This window comes from Medicago sativa, chromosome 8 (genome assembly GCF_051527215.1).
Source record: "Medicago sativa cultivar Bolivia chromosome 8, Bolivia_mono, whole genome shotgun sequence".
NCBI lineage: Eukaryota > Viridiplantae > Streptophyta > Magnoliopsida > Fabales > Fabaceae > Medicago > Medicago sativa.
The window spans coordinates 32,617,694-32,634,941 of NC_140756.1; the positions used below are offsets into that span (position 1 = coordinate 32,617,694).

The 17,248-nt window shown below is 30.7% G+C and overlaps 2 protein-coding genes across 10 annotated transcripts; both read left to right on the forward strand.

Moving 5' to 3' along the window:
- The first annotated feature begins 3,725 nt into the window (after nt 1-3,725).
- On the forward strand, nt 3,726-10,918 carry LOC146898530 (uncharacterized). Of its 9 annotated transcripts, XM_085732374.1 has the most exons (12): nt 3,726-3,806; nt 6,077-6,225; nt 6,338-6,608; nt 6,699-6,789; nt 6,874-6,998; nt 7,656-7,717; nt 8,185-8,292; nt 8,374-8,459; nt 8,592-8,679; nt 9,710-9,809; nt 10,170-10,439; nt 10,531-10,918. In XM_085732374.1, exons 1-11 carry the CDS (start codon nt 3,734-3,736, stop codon nt 10,220-10,222), a joined length of 1,206 nt encoding a protein of 401 aa, XP_085588500.1. In that variant the 5' UTR covers nt 3,726-3,733; the 3' UTR covers nt 10,223-10,439; nt 10,531-10,918. The 9 variants fall into 9 exon arrangements, with proteins under 9 accessions (XP_085588500.1, XP_085588505.1, XP_085588502.1 ...); XM_085732379.1 differs by lacking the exon at nt 10,170-10,439 and having other exon boundaries at nt 8,559-8,679; nt 10,608-10,918; XM_085732376.1 differs by lacking the exon at nt 10,170-10,439 and having other exon boundaries at nt 10,608-10,918.
- Nucleotides 10,919-15,451: 4,533 nt separating this feature from the next.
- Nucleotides 15,452-16,769, forward strand: LOC146898531 (uncharacterized). Its single transcript, XM_085734380.1, has 4 exons — nt 15,452-15,525; nt 15,746-15,808; nt 16,092-16,195; nt 16,287-16,769. Exons 2-4 carry the CDS (start codon nt 15,766-15,768, stop codon nt 16,521-16,523), a joined length of 384 nt encoding a protein of 127 aa, XP_085590506.1. The 5' UTR covers nt 15,452-15,525; nt 15,746-15,765; the 3' UTR covers nt 16,524-16,769.
- The last annotated feature ends 479 nt before the right edge of the window (nt 16,770-17,248 follow it).

Below are 17,248 nucleotides of genomic sequence, written 5' to 3' on the forward strand. Positions count from 1 at the left end.
GTTGATAAGATAGCCGGAAGTCCAGCATAAAAATTGCAAAGTGAAAGGAAAAATAATGTAACATGTTTATTGTATTTTTTCTTAATCTTCGGCTATTGAAATGCTCTTTTTGAGAGTAAGAGTTGGGGAGAATTGACACATCTTATTATAGTACTGATATTTTAGAACAAGTGGGGCAAAAGTGTCGCAAGGTCTACGTTTGATGTGGCAGTGTTAGGATTATTAGAAACGAAATGAAGAAAGTTGGTGGAGTGTTGTTTCAATGTTTTTGGACAGAACTACATTAAGAAGTAAAGTACAAATTAATAATAGAATAAAATGAGTAGAATAAGATCCGTAATGGAGAGGAAATGGGAGGAACAAGGAATGAGAAAATAACGTAAATAAATTAAAAAACCAATTGTATTAAAAAATATGGTAATGTTATCCAGTAAATCATGAATTTACTTAGTAAAATTTAGTTCAACGGAAAATGTCAATATTATTATGTTAAACATCTTCAATTGTATTTGAATTTAAGATCGTATAGTTATGTATGTAAGTTTTACGTAATGTTTGTTACTTTGTTGACGTACACAAAAAATTATAAATTTACATGTTTACATTGTAGGTTAGGAGATTCACGTTTTTTTTTTTTTTTTCCAAAGGAGATTCACGTTCTCAAATTTGCTAATAGCAAAGTGTACCCCCAATATTGAATTATGTCAAACAATTTAATCTCCTGTTAACTTGTATCTAATTTGCTAACAAATTAATCCTTGCAAGTTAAAATAATGATAAAGTTATTTGACATCATTCAAAATCAAGATCTTTTTGTTTGTTCATAAATATCAGAAAAATAGATATTCGACTAAATAAATTCAGAAAGTGAATGGGTGATTTAGGGTAATGTTATCAGAGAGGTGGGAGAGAGAGTGTAGTAAGAAATGAGGTATGAGGTCTATCCAAGTGATGGTACGCACATGCAAATTGCAAATGCACATGAGTTTTTGTGTGTACTTGTTTCTCAACTTCATTCAACCAGTATGGGTTGGGTTTTGCCACTAGGTGTGAGCACCTTCAACTTCACACAGTGTCTAGTTGATTTGAGTATCACACCAAACGGACATTGGGAATATCCGTTCCTCTTCACATGTCCGAGTATATAAAATGTACATGAATCAAATGAAAAGAGCGTTCAATTTAAGGTGTGAAGAAACTATTTTAGATTTTATAAACATGTAAAAACTCAATGGGGTTCCCTTAGGGCATGGGTGGATCAAGGTCCACCGATATTTTTTTTATTTTTTTTTATAGAGGAAATTATTAAAATATTTTTGACTTTTAAATAAAATTACATTCCTTTAAACAAAAATAAAACAAATTATCTTGTGGCCCATTCTTTTTTCCATTTAAGTACATTTTACCATCATACTTTCAAGTCACTCGAAATGTGTAGATAATTATTTTAAATTTTTTAAGGTATTAATTTAATTTAATTTTGTGCTTAATGTTTAGTGGTCCATCCTAACTTTTTTTTAGTGGTCCATCCTAACCTTTTTTTTTTGTTTTCTGACCCGGCCATCGAAACAGCTTGTAAATTAGGTCAACAATAAAAGCTAACTTGTAAGTTTTAACTTTGTAGAACTGGAAAAGAGTTAGATATTAAAAATAAGACTTAATTGAACATTTGATCCCTTAATGAATTTTCAAGTTTCGTTTTTGTCCTCTAATTAATAAAAATTACATTTTGATCTCTCAAATATGCTTCCGTCAGCCGATTTGGTCCCTCTATGTTAATTTTTAACTTATAATGTCTTAGGTGACCAACATCGAAGGGTGTCCACCGTAAACCTTATTAACTTATTTAATTTTATCCCTTTGGTTATTTTGAAGCAAAATAGACCCTAAGATTATGCAACACTATTGAATCTAATAATGACTCATTGATCGTACCTGATCAGAAGGTGACTGCCGGTGCTTTAAATGCGGTGGTTGGAATGGTGGTAGAATGCGTCAAGAATGCTTCTTTTAACGACGCAGGGGGGCGGGGGGGTGTACCTGCAGGCACTCCGACGCTCAAGTCAGTAGAGATCAGAGAGTGAGGGTTAAGAGGGAGAGATAGATTCTACCTTAAGGACTGCTGAGAGTCCCCTATTTATAGAGGTGGAGGGCTACATAGTCGTTGTAATGGCACACCTGGGTCTGGCGGTTACGAAATCGTGGGAAGTGTAACCGCCAGAGAAATAATTGCAAGAACGTGCAAAGAGACGTTTTGGCTCGTTTGAACCAGTCCTGCTTGCTCCGTGCACCCCCCTCGCGGAGAGAGGGTATGTCGCAAGTAAGTTTGCCAAACATGGAGTTTGGGCTTGAGATTGTATTGAGCCTAAGTAAACGGGCCTAATGTCCTTTTGGCCGGTCCAGAACACTCATCAACACATGATTTTTCTTTCATTTTCTTCATCTTCTTCCTTCTATTTCTTTTTCGTCTTCATCCATCCATCTTTATACACATTAAAACTCGAAATGAAACTTGGAAATTAATTAAGTGGCCAAATGTCCAATTAAGCCTAAAAATATAGATAAAAAATTTAAGAACTAATGAGTTAGAGAAATTAAGATTGAAAGAATTCAGTAGACAATGTTTAGGTAAATTATTTGATTTCTTTTTTGAAAAATTTACGTAAGATGGTGGTGTCTTTATCGAAGATAGAGAAGACCTCAAAGCTTAACGAATACTAATAAAAAAAGGGTTAATTATGTTTCTAGTCCCTATAAAATAGCGACCTTGTAAGTTTAGTCCCTACTTAATTTTAATAGCATTTTTAGTCCCTAATTTTGTTTTTCTGCACTGAGTATTAGTCCGTACTCAATTCAAATTTGTTTAATTTATGCTTAAACTCTTAAATTTTTGAACAAATTTTTGCAGACATGTTTAGAACATTACTAAAAGTTCGTCCGCAAAAAATTATTGCAAAATTTGATTTCTACATCCAGATTTTTTTTACTTTTTATCTTTAACTTTTGTCGTTTTAAAAAATTCATATTTAATTCATTTCATGTCAGAAAATTCTAAATTTTAGTAAACGAACCTTTCATAGTGTTCTAATCTTGTCTCAAAAAAATCGTTCAAAAATTTAAGAGTTTAAGGATAATTAATCAAACTTTGCTTTAGCAAGGACTAAAATTATAAGTAAATTTTTTTTTATAGGGACTAAAAATGCTATTAAAATTAAGTAGGGACTAAACTTACAAGGTCGCTATTTTATAGGGACTAGAAACATAATTAACCCATAAAAAAAACTACTACAATTACCCTCAGAAAAATTAACGAGACTTGAACTCTAACTTTTGCATCTAAGACTTATTTGTTTAATACTAGACAAAATCTTTGGAGTTTGAAATTTTTTTATCATGCACTTGCTCCATAAGTGTTCAAAGTAAAAAAAAAAAGTATATTACGGTTGTTAAAAATGTTATGTTATGATTGTTACAAAGTTCTGTTATGGTTGTCTAAACCAATCCAAGGCCTTGTTTGGATAAAAAAAAATTATTTGCAATTTGTAACACAAGCGTTCATCGTAATAAACACTTATTTACAAGCTTATGTTAGCCGTCTACTAAACTAAATATAAAAATAAATGTCTGTGGAAATTACCATTTTACCCTTTTGAGGGGCATTTTGGTAAATTAGTAAATCCTTGCTTACCCCTATATATATGTGTTGTTGAGAACAAAAAAAAAATAAGAAAAGATGAACTACAGAGAGAGAGAGGGTCGAGCTCGCCGTCGATTTTGCCGTCGAACACACCAATATTCTTCTTCAGGTTTTCTAGATTGCATGTTAAGCTTCTTCTTCAGTTTTTCTTTTTCTGCAGTTATATAAAAGGTTGGTATTTGATTTTGATTCCGCATGCATGTTCCTTTTTTCTGTTTTTTCTTATTTTGTTTGTTTTGTTCTGGTTTTGTGCGATATCATCACAATCAACGGTGGGTGTGATGGTTTTTTCTTTCAATTGACCGAGGTTTTATTTTCCCCTTTAATCGGTTTAGATTGCATTTTTTTTGGAGGTTGTTGTTATTATTTGATTTTTTGGTTGAGAGGTTTTGGTTTGTTTTTGGTTGATTCTGATTTACTATTGAAATTTGAGAATTTTTCTGATATGGGTTTTGATTTTAATATTGGAATTTGCTTGATCTGTTTGTTGTGATTGGTGTTTTGGTTACTGTATAAGGTTTTGAATTGGACAATTTATGATATTGAATGTTTGATTATGTTTTGAATTAATTGGAATATCTTATAATAGTTCTGTCAACGGGATATATGACTAACAATGGTTCTGTTGCATTTTTGATAAGTCAATGGTTCTGATACCATATTGGGATTCTTAATTTTTTATTGTCTTAGATATCTGTCAACTAGAATCAACAACGGGATATATGACTAACAATGATATCATGACTAACAATGGTTCTGTTGCATTATACAAGAGATTGCATTTTTGATAAGTCCTACATTCAAACCTTGAACCATTGTTATAACCTTTATGTAACTAAATCAATTCTCATCTAGCTGCAATGTTGAAATTACAAAATTGTTATATGCTACTGTGCCTAGATTTCTAATTTGTTAGAGAAAAGCAATAAGTTGTGATTAAGTTGCAAATAAATAGATTATAAGTCATTTGAATCAGTGTTTGTGACCAATTGATGTTAAAGATGGCCATGGTAATTTTTGCTATTGAATCATGATTTTGTTATTTCTTTTTGAAAACAGGGAGATTTTTGCTAAATTCTTTGGAATATTGAACTGATTTCATTAGGTGTAGGGCTTATAGATATGGCTACGTGTGAAATTTGAATGAGAATGACATTTGGTTCTGACAAAAGTTTGCATACACTGATTGGATTCCTGCTTATAAATTTGCATTTCAAGATGATAGTTTTTTATTTTAAATTCTGTATGATAAGGTGTGAAAAACTGGTATAGACTTCTGATGAAGAATTTGGAACCAATATTGGGACTGGTATAGTCTTGGTTTACTTTCTTCGATATATTGAAAGGATTGTTATCTTGAAGTTTGCTGAAAATCTTAAGTTCTTGTGGTTTAGTTAGTGACTTTGACAGATAGTGTTTGTCTGAGAATAAAGTTATAATGATGGTGTTTGATACAATATTTGAGTGAAAGATAGTCTCTATTTTTTTTCAAATTCCATACAAGTTTATCCATTTGTAGTTTATGAGCTATTGGACCACTTTGGTTTTATAAAATTGATTGATTTGAATTGTTAAAATCTGATGGTTAAAAATTTGCTGGTATAGTGTTGGTTTGCTTCTTTGATACATTGTATTGAACTGATTGTTACCTGAGAAATTTGCTGAAAATCTTTAGTTTTTGTGATCTAATTGGTGACTTTGGAAGCAAGTAACTGATTGGTCTTCTTCGTAATGTGTTTTTTTATCTTTGGTTAGCTTTTGCTTAAATTTTGCTATCCTAGCTGATATGAATCTGTTGAGCTATATATATCTTGACAAATTTGATGATAAATGGACGTATTAATACCTTTACATAATTATTTGTAGCGAGAAATGGTTCGTCAAATGAGTGCCATGAGATCTTCACTATATTGAGCTGCCACTTTTCTGATAAGAACCCGACAGAGCTTCGGTTTAACTTTTGCTTATTGCAAAGCCTTGAAATTTTCATGAAAGAGTTGAAAATGATATTGTGGATGCTTTCCAATTCTATACAGATTTACATTTTTTTTGTGAACTTTCGTATGTCCATAATTGGCCTTGCTTTGCTTACTGTAGATATTTTAGATTGCTTGCATTTGTATTGGTAAACAGTTTGATGAGATGACTTGATTAAACTTGGCTGAGCTTTGTTTAGTGAGAGTTTAGATGTATTGTTGATAGATTAATTGGAGTTTTGGCAGTCAAGATTTGTTGATCGCTGTTCAGTTATTTGAATGTTGTCGATTGTCTCTCGCTTTGAATACTCTTCTCTGTTTGCAATTTTTTGGGCTGAATCTTTGGTGATAGATGTTTTTGAGAATGCTCAGTTATTATTATTGTTGTCTATTTTTTTTACAGGGTTTTCGATGTCGAGGGGTTACAATTATATCAAGCATCTCAAAAAAAATCTGGACGTGTACAAGATTGGGTTTAGAGTGTTGGATTCTTGGAATGTTAGTGCTAGCAATGGGAACCAACATATGGAGTTCATTATCGGAGATGCTAAGGTTGCAGAAATTTACTTATTTTTTGTTGCAAATCTATTAATAAATAATTTTTTTTCATCGATGTTATATATTTGGATTTACATCCGTATTTTTGTTTTGTTTGTGGGTTTAGGGTGACTGTGTTCATGTGCTTACTCGATATAAGGAATTTGAGCAGTGGAGGTCGTTGATTGAAGAATGCAAAACTTACACTTTGTATAATTGTCACGTCTTTGACAATGATGTTGTGTTTAAGCATGTAGATCATCCTTTTAAGGTGGTGTTTGGTTTTGGCACAAAGGTGCAAAGGAACGATAACCTTATCGACATTCCTGCTCATGAATTCCGCTTCAAGCCCTTCAAGGAAATTGAGGATGGAAACTTTAAGACGGATGTTTTGTATGGTATAGCTATTCTTCCTTACTGTTTGCATTTTTTTCTTCTTTATTATTCCTTTTATGAATTTTTTAAGGGTGCCTTATTTATTTTATTAGAAATAATTGGGCTGCTTCATGAAATTGTGAAAACAACAACTGGTGGAAGTGGTAAAAAACCATCCACTAACATTGTGCTGAAAGACGAGAGGTATGATTTTATAATTTTTCGATATTGTTTGAAAGATTGTTTGGTAGATTTGATATGTATTTGAAAATTTGTTTGGTTATGTAGTGGAAAGCTGATCGATGTCACATTGTTGGAAAAATATTCTCTGGCTTTGATGAAATTTCTTGCTGATCGGAAGGACACCGGTCCTGTTGTTGTCATATTAACTCATGCTCAATGCAAACTTGCAGGTTGACATTGTGTGCATGTGTTATTTTGGCTATTATATTTTATTTGTGTTATTTATTTGGTCTTTATTGTGTACATAATGGTAAGCCTAATCTCTGCAACAACTGGTTGGGTTCGAGGTTGCTGATTAACTTGAAGCATCCAATTGTTGAGACTTTTAGGGCCAGGTGAGTTTGTTTTAGGTTGCATCTGATAGAGCATCTGATGAAGATTTTGTGTTTGAGTTTGAGTTTGTGTTTTTATAACCTATTTAGTGTATACTTCCTTATCGGCGGAAATAACCATTCATATATTTGATCTTAAATACATGTAGAAATCTCAATATTGGGGTGCATTACATAACAGTTTAAGGTGTTTCAGTTCTGGTTTTGGCCTGTTAAGACTTTAGTAAGAAGTGCATTATTCCTTGATGTTTATTCTTAGTTCATTACTTGGAATTTTTTTACAAGTTATGCTTGAGTTAGATGGAATTTCATTGAAGTGATTTTAGTGTAGTTGGTTTTGTGGTGCTATTATTCTGGGAGGCAGGCCTGAATCCTTTGGCTTTATGAGACTTGCCTATTAGTCTTATGTTTAGGTTCAATAACATTTCATTCTAACTTAGTTCAATCAACATGTATTCTATTTTTTTTCCGACTCTGTTTTAAATTTTGGTGTAGGAATATTGATCTTTGCATCTATTGTTTGGAGGTATACATTAACACATCAATATGCTCAGAAGGTAACACTTTTATCGATTAATTATGCTGCATGTTTTCCATTTATATCATTATTAGGGAAGAAATGATGACTGGACATTAGGAGCTTTGTTCTGTGGTGTCATGTCCTAAGCAACACAACCCATTTGGATCTTAAGCGGCTCTAAGATACTAATTTTTATTTTCGCTGTAAAATAATGCAGTAAACCATATCAATGTAGGATTTGTTCTTGCTTTGTACAGTTTGTAGAGATGGTAACTAAGCAGGAGTTGAGAATTCAAACTCCATTGATGTACCAAAGCTAGAATAACCTCCAGTGCAGTTATGATGTTTAATAAATGATAGTAACTATAAATGTTTAACCTTTGAAATTTTACTGTTTCAATGATTATCATTGACTTGGTTTTGCTCCAGGGATGAACTTAACTTAGTCGTCCATTGATTTGGTTTTCTTCTTTGTTTGTGACTAATTTTTTTAAGCAATTGAAGTTAGCAGAAGCAAGAAAAGTTTATGCTGAAGACAGGCAAGCAGAGGTTGAACTTCTTGAGAGATCTATTGAAGAGCTGGAAACTACCGTAAATGTACTAGAAAGCAATGTAAGTTGTTATTTTTGGTAAGATTTAACTGGAAGCTTGACTACCTGCATTGACATTATGCTTCACTAATTATTTTGTCAGGCTGACTTCATTAAAGGAGAAGCAGAACGACATTGGCTGCAAAGAGAAGATCTAGAAATGGAGCTATGTGCATTAAAAGATCAGATGTAAAATCTAAGAAATGCCAATGATGATATAAAAATGTTTTGGCCGTTTCTTTTCAGCTAAAGATAGTTTCTATCTCATAAGCATATGCAAATCTGCAGGGATGATCTCTAAAAACTATTTAACTCATGTAGATTTTTAGATGAAAAAGAGAAAAGCCTCGAAGAAGCCCAAAATCACATACAGGTTCTGAAGAGTGATATAGCAGGAAAAGGTGCAGAGGTAGGATTTTTGGACAATGTTTCTTAACAAGTACTTTTTCGACACTGATTTTTTTAAATGTTTCTTAGCACACTTATGGTTGATGTGATGCTAATTCTCTAACACAGATGGTGTTTTGGCATAATTGATGAGATATAAAATTGATTAGCTTTTTGGTTATATCATTGGTGTTAGTAAAATTGGTGATGCTTGAATTGTTTACTTGATGGGATAAAACTTGATGGGACAGAAATATTTTTGTTTTTTTGCAACATCTGAATGAAGAATTCTACTAAAGAAATAGCAGTACTGATAAATGTACATGAACATTGCATCTATGACCAATAAAGAAATCCTTAGCATGACATTAATTTCATCAAGAGATTTTTATTGCCTTTTTTGATACATGATCATTATGATAGCATATGTATTAAATAATAGGTGATTGCAATTGGATTTTACCAAATCAGAATCAGAAGTAGATTTTGTGTCAAGAAATGTATGTGTAAGTCAGTTGTGTGGAAGAATGAAAGTATAGTGTGGATAAGAGGTGGGGTTGTAAATATGGGTGGGAAAGAATGAGATGATTAGTAATCTAGCTTATTCTTTTAATTCAGAACAATGAAGATTTCTAATTAATTATGCCTGTTGTTGTCTCCTCTATTATATGTATCAAATTTGTTATTTTGAACTATATCTTTTAGCTGTGACAATCAAAGTTGAGTTTGAGTATGCTTCAGTTGAGTTTATGAATTATGTATGAGTCTCCATAAGTATGAGTCTCCATAAGTTATTGATTTGTGAAGTCGGATTTGTATTGCTTAGACTTATCTGATCATAATGTCCTCTTCCCATATCTCTTTGGATGCTAGAAATCTTCTATATAAAATTAAACTAAGTTATACATGTTTAATACTATTATTTTATAATAATTTATTTGTCATAGTCTGTTTACTGCCGCTTATTCTTCTCTTCTAATTTTATCGCTATAAGTTCCATGGTAGTACTGTCTGCAAGACATAATAATATTATATATGCAATGCTATTGTAGGTTTATAATCCAGCAAATGGTGAATCTATAGCAGATGTAGCATGCATGGGTGGAAGGGAAACAAATGATGCAATTTCCTCTGCTTTTGATGCATATAGATGTAAGAAACTTCACATTTTCATGCTATTATATCATGTATTTTGGACTAGAACCAGAAATAGGAGAGGGTTAACAGATGACTTATTGTATATGTTTTTGTGTAAGAGTTAATTTAAGTATTTGACTTCTCTGACAAGTTTAAACAATATATTTTATAGCATGGATAATTATAATATGCATACCCTCTTCTTATAGCAAGGAATCTATTTTGCATTTATACTTCATTGCTTCAATGTTTTGAGACCGAATCTAATCGCATTTGAAAATAAATCAGCAACCATGACTCTGAAAATGAATTTGATGACATACCAAGCCATTAGTGCTTGAACTACATACTGTTTTTGTATCTCTCATTCTGCAGCCTTGCAGCAAATTGAAAGATGTATTTCTATGAAAATCAAAATCTTTGTCTGAGGCTTCTAAAAGAAGACCGTCTCCAAGCCCGTCAACCAGAAGAGCTCCAGTATGAGAACCAGCACCAATCACTAAATCATCCCTGTAAGACGGGCTGATTAGGCTTCACATGAACTACATATCTGTTAATCTCAACATAGTTAAAAAATTACCTGTGAATCCCATTTGGAAATTGAATGTGGTGAATGACAAGAAAGTCTAGAGAGTTGTCTGATAGGTACTCGAATAACCTGAAGCCAATAAGATATTGAGATTAGCAAAGACAGAATTTATATACTAATTGGATTCATGTTGCCTTATTGATGCAGCAAATTGTTAATCATGTGAAGTATTCTCACCGCCTTGCTGCGTGCACTCTACTAATTCTGTCTTCTGTATAAGGCAGGTCATGGAGAAGCATAGTAGCATCAACATCTTTGAGAATTTCCAGGTCTTCATAAGTCTCATCCCCACGTACTGACAGTGTGGAATAAGTTGCATTCGTTATAAGTATGCCAATGTACATGGTTGCAAGGCTCTCCAAGACAAAATATTGACAAGAGGTGGCATTGGTCTTGAAATGTTAGCTTTGTCTAATGTCTGGGCTGGACAAACAATTTAAATATATCCATATGGCATAACTTCTATCATATAAGTGTGTGTATAAATATATTTCTATAATTATATATGAAATAAAGTCAAACTATTTTCATATAAGCTTAAATTGTTTTCATAAACTATCTTTTAGAGCTTTTGGAAATAAGATGATAGCAATTTATAGACACATAATCTGTCATTTCGCAATCTATCCGTCCGATATAATATTTTGTCAAAAAAGTAGCTAACCCCCGTGCGAAGCACGGGTTTGTAACTAGTTTCCTTAGGAAAAGATAAAATAGAGTTAAATTGATTTTGTATGTTATAGGTTTATTTAGGGTTAATACTTCAAATAGCTCTGTAATTTATGGTCAAGTAACTGGTTAGAAATTCACATTTTTTAAGGTGAATAAGTGAAGAAACTCCGACCCTTGTATATTGTAATGTTCTGTCAACTAAGTTATGCTCAGAGAGGGCAAAATGGTGGTAATTAAATTTCTTATTCTCTAAAAATGTCGAGTCTTGAGCCAAAGAACATAAGGTTGAAGTTATTCTTTCTTTAACGATTTCGTATTTTTTAAACATAATTGTTCATTGTAATGTTAACTTTTAATATGGTATATGTAAAAAATGCTAATTTATCCTGGTTTTATAATATCAACATTTAATAAAATTTCATACAATCGTAAATCAAATCATCCAAAAATCGATTCAATCTAAACTATATTTAATAGGATCGAATATTTTCAAGGAATCATCCAAATCAAACAAAATGTGTGTGATTTTAATCTAATAAGGTCGAATATTTTCACGGAATCATCCACGTATCAAACAAAATGCATGTGATCTTAATCCTTGAATCAAATACTTTTACATCTCTACTGATCTAAACTACACAGCGAACACTCAAGGTAAGGACAAAGATATATGTGAGTTGGAAAGGGGGTTATATAAAATCAAATACTCGATCTTGTGAAAATCTACACACTCTAATATCTTATCTCTCATATTTTAACATTTAAATTTTCTTTCACATTGTTATATTTTCCATATGGTTAAAATTTTACTAAACCCTATTCATTCAATAAGACTTTGTTTGTGAGTTGAATTTTGGAAGAGAGAGCTTTGAAGGACTAAGTGTATAATTTGATATATACATATATATATATATATATATATATATATATATTTGACATCTGAAAAAAAAAAACCAACAATATAGGAATTGATCACATAATATCTCAATCATACCTGTTTGTTTTTAAAAATATTTTACATTGTCTTTATTTTTATTTTTTTTAAGTATGGATTTCCTTCTTCCACAAAACTCTACTCACAAACAAAGTTTGTAGAAAATCCAGTCACGTGCGTGAGTAATCTTTCTGTAATTCATTTTTGAAAGGAAAAAAACATAAGTCATGGTATAAAATCAACAAGAGAAAAATCATTTTAAGACGGTTAAGTGTTAGGGCTATTTTGTTGGGTATCAGGACTTAGTAAAAGACATCTAAAGTTGTTTTGTGTTGAAGGAAAAATTTAAAAGGATAAAGTGTTGCCTTCATAATTGGCACAAAAAACATAGTCAAAATATTGAAGAACGATTTCAAAATTTAATTTGTTTTTACGACTTTTGGACAATAAAGAAAAATAGGTAAGTTCATCTTTAGAGAATCAAGTTCTAAGAAATGAACTGGTACATCAAATTTTCTCTATATCGTAGGTAAATATTGTAGTATTGAATGACAAATGTCTCTCAATATGGTTGAAAGAAGGTGATGCAAACACAAAATTCTTTCATGATTTACTCAAAAACTAGAAAAAAATTGTTAGACTAATAAATTAAAGAAAATTGGGTATAAACTAAAGGGTTAATTATGTTTTTGGTCCCTACAAAATTGCGACCTTGTAACTTTAGTCCTTACTTAATTTTAATAGCATTTTTAATCCCTTCAAAAAAAAATTACTTATAATTTTAGTCCCTGCTAAAATAAATTTTGTTTAATTATCCTTAAACTCTTAAATTTTTTAACGATTCTTTTTATACAAGTTTAGAACACTATGAAAGGTTCATTTACTAAAATCTATAATTTTTTAACATGAAATAAATTAAATATGAATTTTTTAAAACGACAAAAGTTTAAGATATAAGTAACAAAAATATGGACGTAGAAATCAAATTTTTGCGATATTTTTTTCGGAGGACCTTTTAATAACGTTCTTAACACGCCTGTAAAAAATTGTTGAAAAACTTAAGAGTTTAAGCATAAATTAAACAAATTTGGATTGAGTAAGGACTAATATCGAGTGAAGATTTTTTTTGTAGGGATTAAAAATGCTATTAAAATTAAGTAAGGACTAAACTTACAAGGTCGCAAATTTGTAGGGACCAAAAACATAATTAACCCTAAACTAAATTAAACAAATGAGTATGTGAAAATTATTCATAAGAGATTCAAAATTAAATATGCATGAATCAATATCTAGTCCAAGAGCCTATTAATTCGATGAGTTCAAATATTGTCATTCATTTGGAGGTCTCATTTAAAGTCAGGACAAAGCTATGTAACAACTAATCCATCAAAAAAAAAAATATGGAATAATTGAACCTAAGACTTTAAGTCCCAAATTAACACCAATTCCTCGAATATTCCATCTTATTGGAGTAATTAATTAACTTCACAAAAAATATTGAATACATGTGTAAAATAATTATATAATACGTCATATTAATTAAAATTAGGGTTAAATATGTTTTTGGTCCCTATAAAATTGAGACCTTTTAAGTTTAGTCCTTACTTAATTTTAATAGTTCTTTTAGTCTCTAAATTGTTTTTCTGCACTCAATATTAGTCCCTCCTCAATTCAAATTTGTTTAATTTATGTTTAAACTCTTGAATTTTTGAACAATTTTTTGCAGACATGTTAAGAACATTATGAGAAGATCCTCTGCAAAAAATTGTCGCAAAATTTGATTTTTACGTCCAAATTTTGTTAATTTTATCTTTAACTTTTGCCGTTTTAAAAAATTCATATTTAATTCATTTCATGTTAAAAAATTCTAAATTTTAGTTAATGAACCTTTCATAGTATTATAAACTTATCTCAAAAAAATCGTACAAAAATTTAAGATTTAAGGATAATTAAACAAACTTTGTTGTAACAGGGACTAAAATTAGAAGTAATTTTTTTTTGCAGGGACTAAAAAACCTATTAAAATTAAATAAGGACTAAATTTAAAAGTTTCCAATTTTATAGGGACCAAAAACATATTTAACCCTTAAAATTAAGGGTTAAATATGTTTGTGGTCCCTATAAATATACCAAATTTTTGTTTTAGTCCCTCTAAAATTTTCCTTCAACTTTTAATCCTTATAAAATTTTCAATCACTACTTTTGGTCCCTATTTTTAAGTAATTTTTTGTATTTTTAAATCAAATTTTGCAGAAATGTGTAGAATATTATAAAAAAAATTAGAAATTTTTAACAAAATTCAAATTAAATATGAATTTTTAACCGCAAAAAATATAAAAATTCATGTTTTGTTAAAAAAATCTAGGGTTAATTATGTTTCTAGTCCCTATAAAATAGCGACCTTGTAAGTTTAGTCCCTACTTAATTTTAATAGCATTTTTAGTCCCTAATTTTGTTTTTCTGCACTGAGTATTAGTCCCTACTCAATTCAAATTTGTTTAATTTATGCTTAAACTCTTAAATTTTTGAACAATTTTTTGCAGACATGTTTAGAACATTACTAAAAGTTCGTCCGCAAAAAATTATTGCAAAATTTGATTTCTACATCCAGATTTTTTTACTTTTTATCTTTAACTTTTGTCGTTTTAAAAAATTCATATTTAATTCATTTCATGTCAGAAAATTCTAAATTTTAGTAAATGAACCTTTCATAGTGTTCTAATCTTGTCTCAAAAAAATCGTTCAAAAATTTAAGAGTTTAAGGATAATTAATCAAACTTTGCTTTAGCAAGGACTAAAATTATAAGTAATTTTTTTTTTATAGGGACTAAAAATGCTATTAAAATTAAGTAGGGACTAAACTTACAAGGTCGCTATTTTATAGGGACTAGAAACATAATTAACCCAAAAATCTATTTTTTTTTACAAATTCTTATAATATCATGAATTTTTCTACATATTTGTATTCAAAAATACTCCCTCCGGTCCTTATTATAAGAAACAATTGATTTTTTTGGTTCATTTTATAAGTGATGTATCTAGCCTATATTTACAATAAGATACATTAATTATTTTATGAACCTAAAAAGTCAATTTTTTCTTATAATAAGGACCGGATGGAGTATAATTTATACATATGAGTTTACTTTAAAGTAGAAACCAAAAGTAAGATAGAAATCTTTTGAAGGACCAAAAGTTGAAAAAATGTTTTAGAGGAATTAACACAAAAAATTAACATATTTATAGGGACCAAAAACATATTTAACCCTTAAATTAATATGATAATAATAATAATATTATAATGGTATAATGACGTGGAAATTACGTGGGATGAAATCTTTGAATAATCATTGTTTACATTTTCGCGTTCCTATTGTTAATAATAATGTTAATAATAATAATAATAATATTAACATAGCGTTTTCTTCTATTACCCTGGTTCGTTTTGAGATCAAATCTTTGAATAATCATTGTTTACATTTTCGCGTTCCTATTGTATCTATCTACGCACGCGCGACATTATTAATTTGCTGAAGGTATTTTCATTTTATAGTTGATTCATAATTCTTTTGCCTTTGATGAATTGAGAGATTGAGTGTGTTTTGATGAAATTAAACCCTAAATATTCGAATTTGTTATTGATGGTTGGAAATATTCAATCAAATATTCTCGAATTAGGGTTTAAAACCTTTGAATTAGGGCTTCTCTCTATTTTTTTTTATTTTTTTTAAGAATTTTGATAGTTCATATTTCCAGTAGCAGCAGCCGAGTGTATCATGTCAGATGAGGAAATAGATGAAGTCGATTTGCCTGAAACGGGTAAACTCAATTATATGTTCTTTATTCTCTTTGTTGAAGATTCATCTATTTAATATGTTCTTTGCATTTCAATTAATGGCATGCATGCATTTCACCCATCTCTCATGATTTTGAACCATACATTTCTTTTGTTTTTGCTTGCGTTGTTTTATGATGAATGAATCTGCAAGCTCTTGACTTGGGAAATCAACCCTAGTTTATTTTTTCATGTTCCGTCTCTTTCTATTTTGCTGTATATTAATACAACAAGCTCACCCTTTGCTTTTATCATTCACCAAAACAGATGGTGTTGATGATTATGTGCTTCAGGATAAAGATGCTACATTCGTAGTAGAAAGCCCCACTAAGTATTATACGTCATGGGAACGTGATCCTAAATACTTCGAGGCAAGTAATGCTTTTGATACAAGGTTCACAAATTTACTAGTTTCTATGTGCATATTTGAATTCTTAAGTATATCAATCTCTATACCTGCAGGAGAAACATGAAGTGAACATGAATAGCAAGGCCGCGAGAAGGCGTGATATAATAGCACACTGTGAAAATAAGCGAAACAAAGCTTTAGCTAAGCTGGAGGAGGAAGATTCGGACGATGACTGGTTCGTGGCAAACCCTTTAGCTAACCAGAAGAAGGAAGAGTCGGAGGCTGATAGGGCTGTGGCAACTGATATGGGAAAAAGAAGAGGGAAAAAGAGAAAGAATGACGATTATTGAATGTTGGATTAGTTACTAATAAAGTACTTTCAATCAAAGGTTGAAATCATGTGTGTTAGTGGATTGTTATGCTATGTGTTTGCTGGGCTCTATGTTGGATTGTACTTCCTGCATGTTTGTTTATTGTTATTCTTAGCCCTTAGGTAATATATTAACTAGATTCTGATTTGTATCCAACCATATCAGTTATTATCAAGGAATTGAAAGTCAGAAATAAAGTGTTTATGTCTAATTTTGTTTAAGGAATTGATTAGCACCAATATGTTTATTGTACTTTTTCTTATTTTTCGGCTATTGAAACACTCTTTTTGAGAGTAAGAGTTGGGGAGAATTAAGTATTGACACATTTTATTTTATTATAGGAGGGGGAAAATGTCGCAAGGTCTACGTTTGAAGTGGCAGTGTTAGGATTAGAAACGAAATGAAGAAAATTGGTGGAGTGTTTTTTTTTTTTTTTTTTTTTAAAGAGAAGTTGGTGAGTGTTGTTTCAATGTTTTTGGATAGAACTACATTAAGAAGTAAAGTACAAATTTTTTTTAAGAAATCAAAATGGAATATATTAACAATAACGGTGATACCCTTTAGCACAAGGTGTACTTGAGGTACCACAAAAAGGTTACAAGCTGTCTAACAAAACAAAAACAACAACAAAGGTCAGCCGATATCCAAACATGTCAAAGGGTCCGACCACCAACTATGGGAACCATAAACAAAAGTGGCGTTGT

What these genes read in the sequence shown, in the direction of transcription:
- LOC146898530 (XM_085732373.1), top strand. Translation starts at nt 3,734, where the DNA reads ATGAACTACAGAGAGAGAGAGGGTCGAGCTCGCCGTCGATTTTGCCGT. An exon ending in ACACCAATATTCTTCTTCAG is followed by an intron (nt 3,807 to 6,076) that starts GTTTTCTAGATT and finishes TTTTTTTTACAG; the next exon opens with GGTTTTCGATGTCGAGGGGT. An exon ending in TAGCAGGAAAAGGTGCAGAG is followed by an intron (nt 8,680 to 9,709) that starts GTAGGATTTTTG and finishes ATGCTATTGTAG; the next exon opens with GTTTATAATCCAGCAAATGG.
- LOC146898531 (XM_085734380.1), top strand. Translation starts at nt 15,766, where the DNA reads ATGTCAGATGAGGAAATAGATGAAGTCGATTTGCCTGAAACGG. An exon ending in AGTCGATTTGCCTGAAACGG is followed by an intron (nt 15,809 to 16,091) that starts GTAAACTCAATT and finishes TCACCAAAACAG; the next exon opens with ATGGTGTTGATGATTATGTG. An exon ending in GTGATCCTAAATACTTCGAG is followed by an intron (nt 16,196 to 16,286) that starts GCAAGTAATGCT and finishes CTATACCTGCAG; the next exon opens with GAGAAACATGAAGTGAACAT.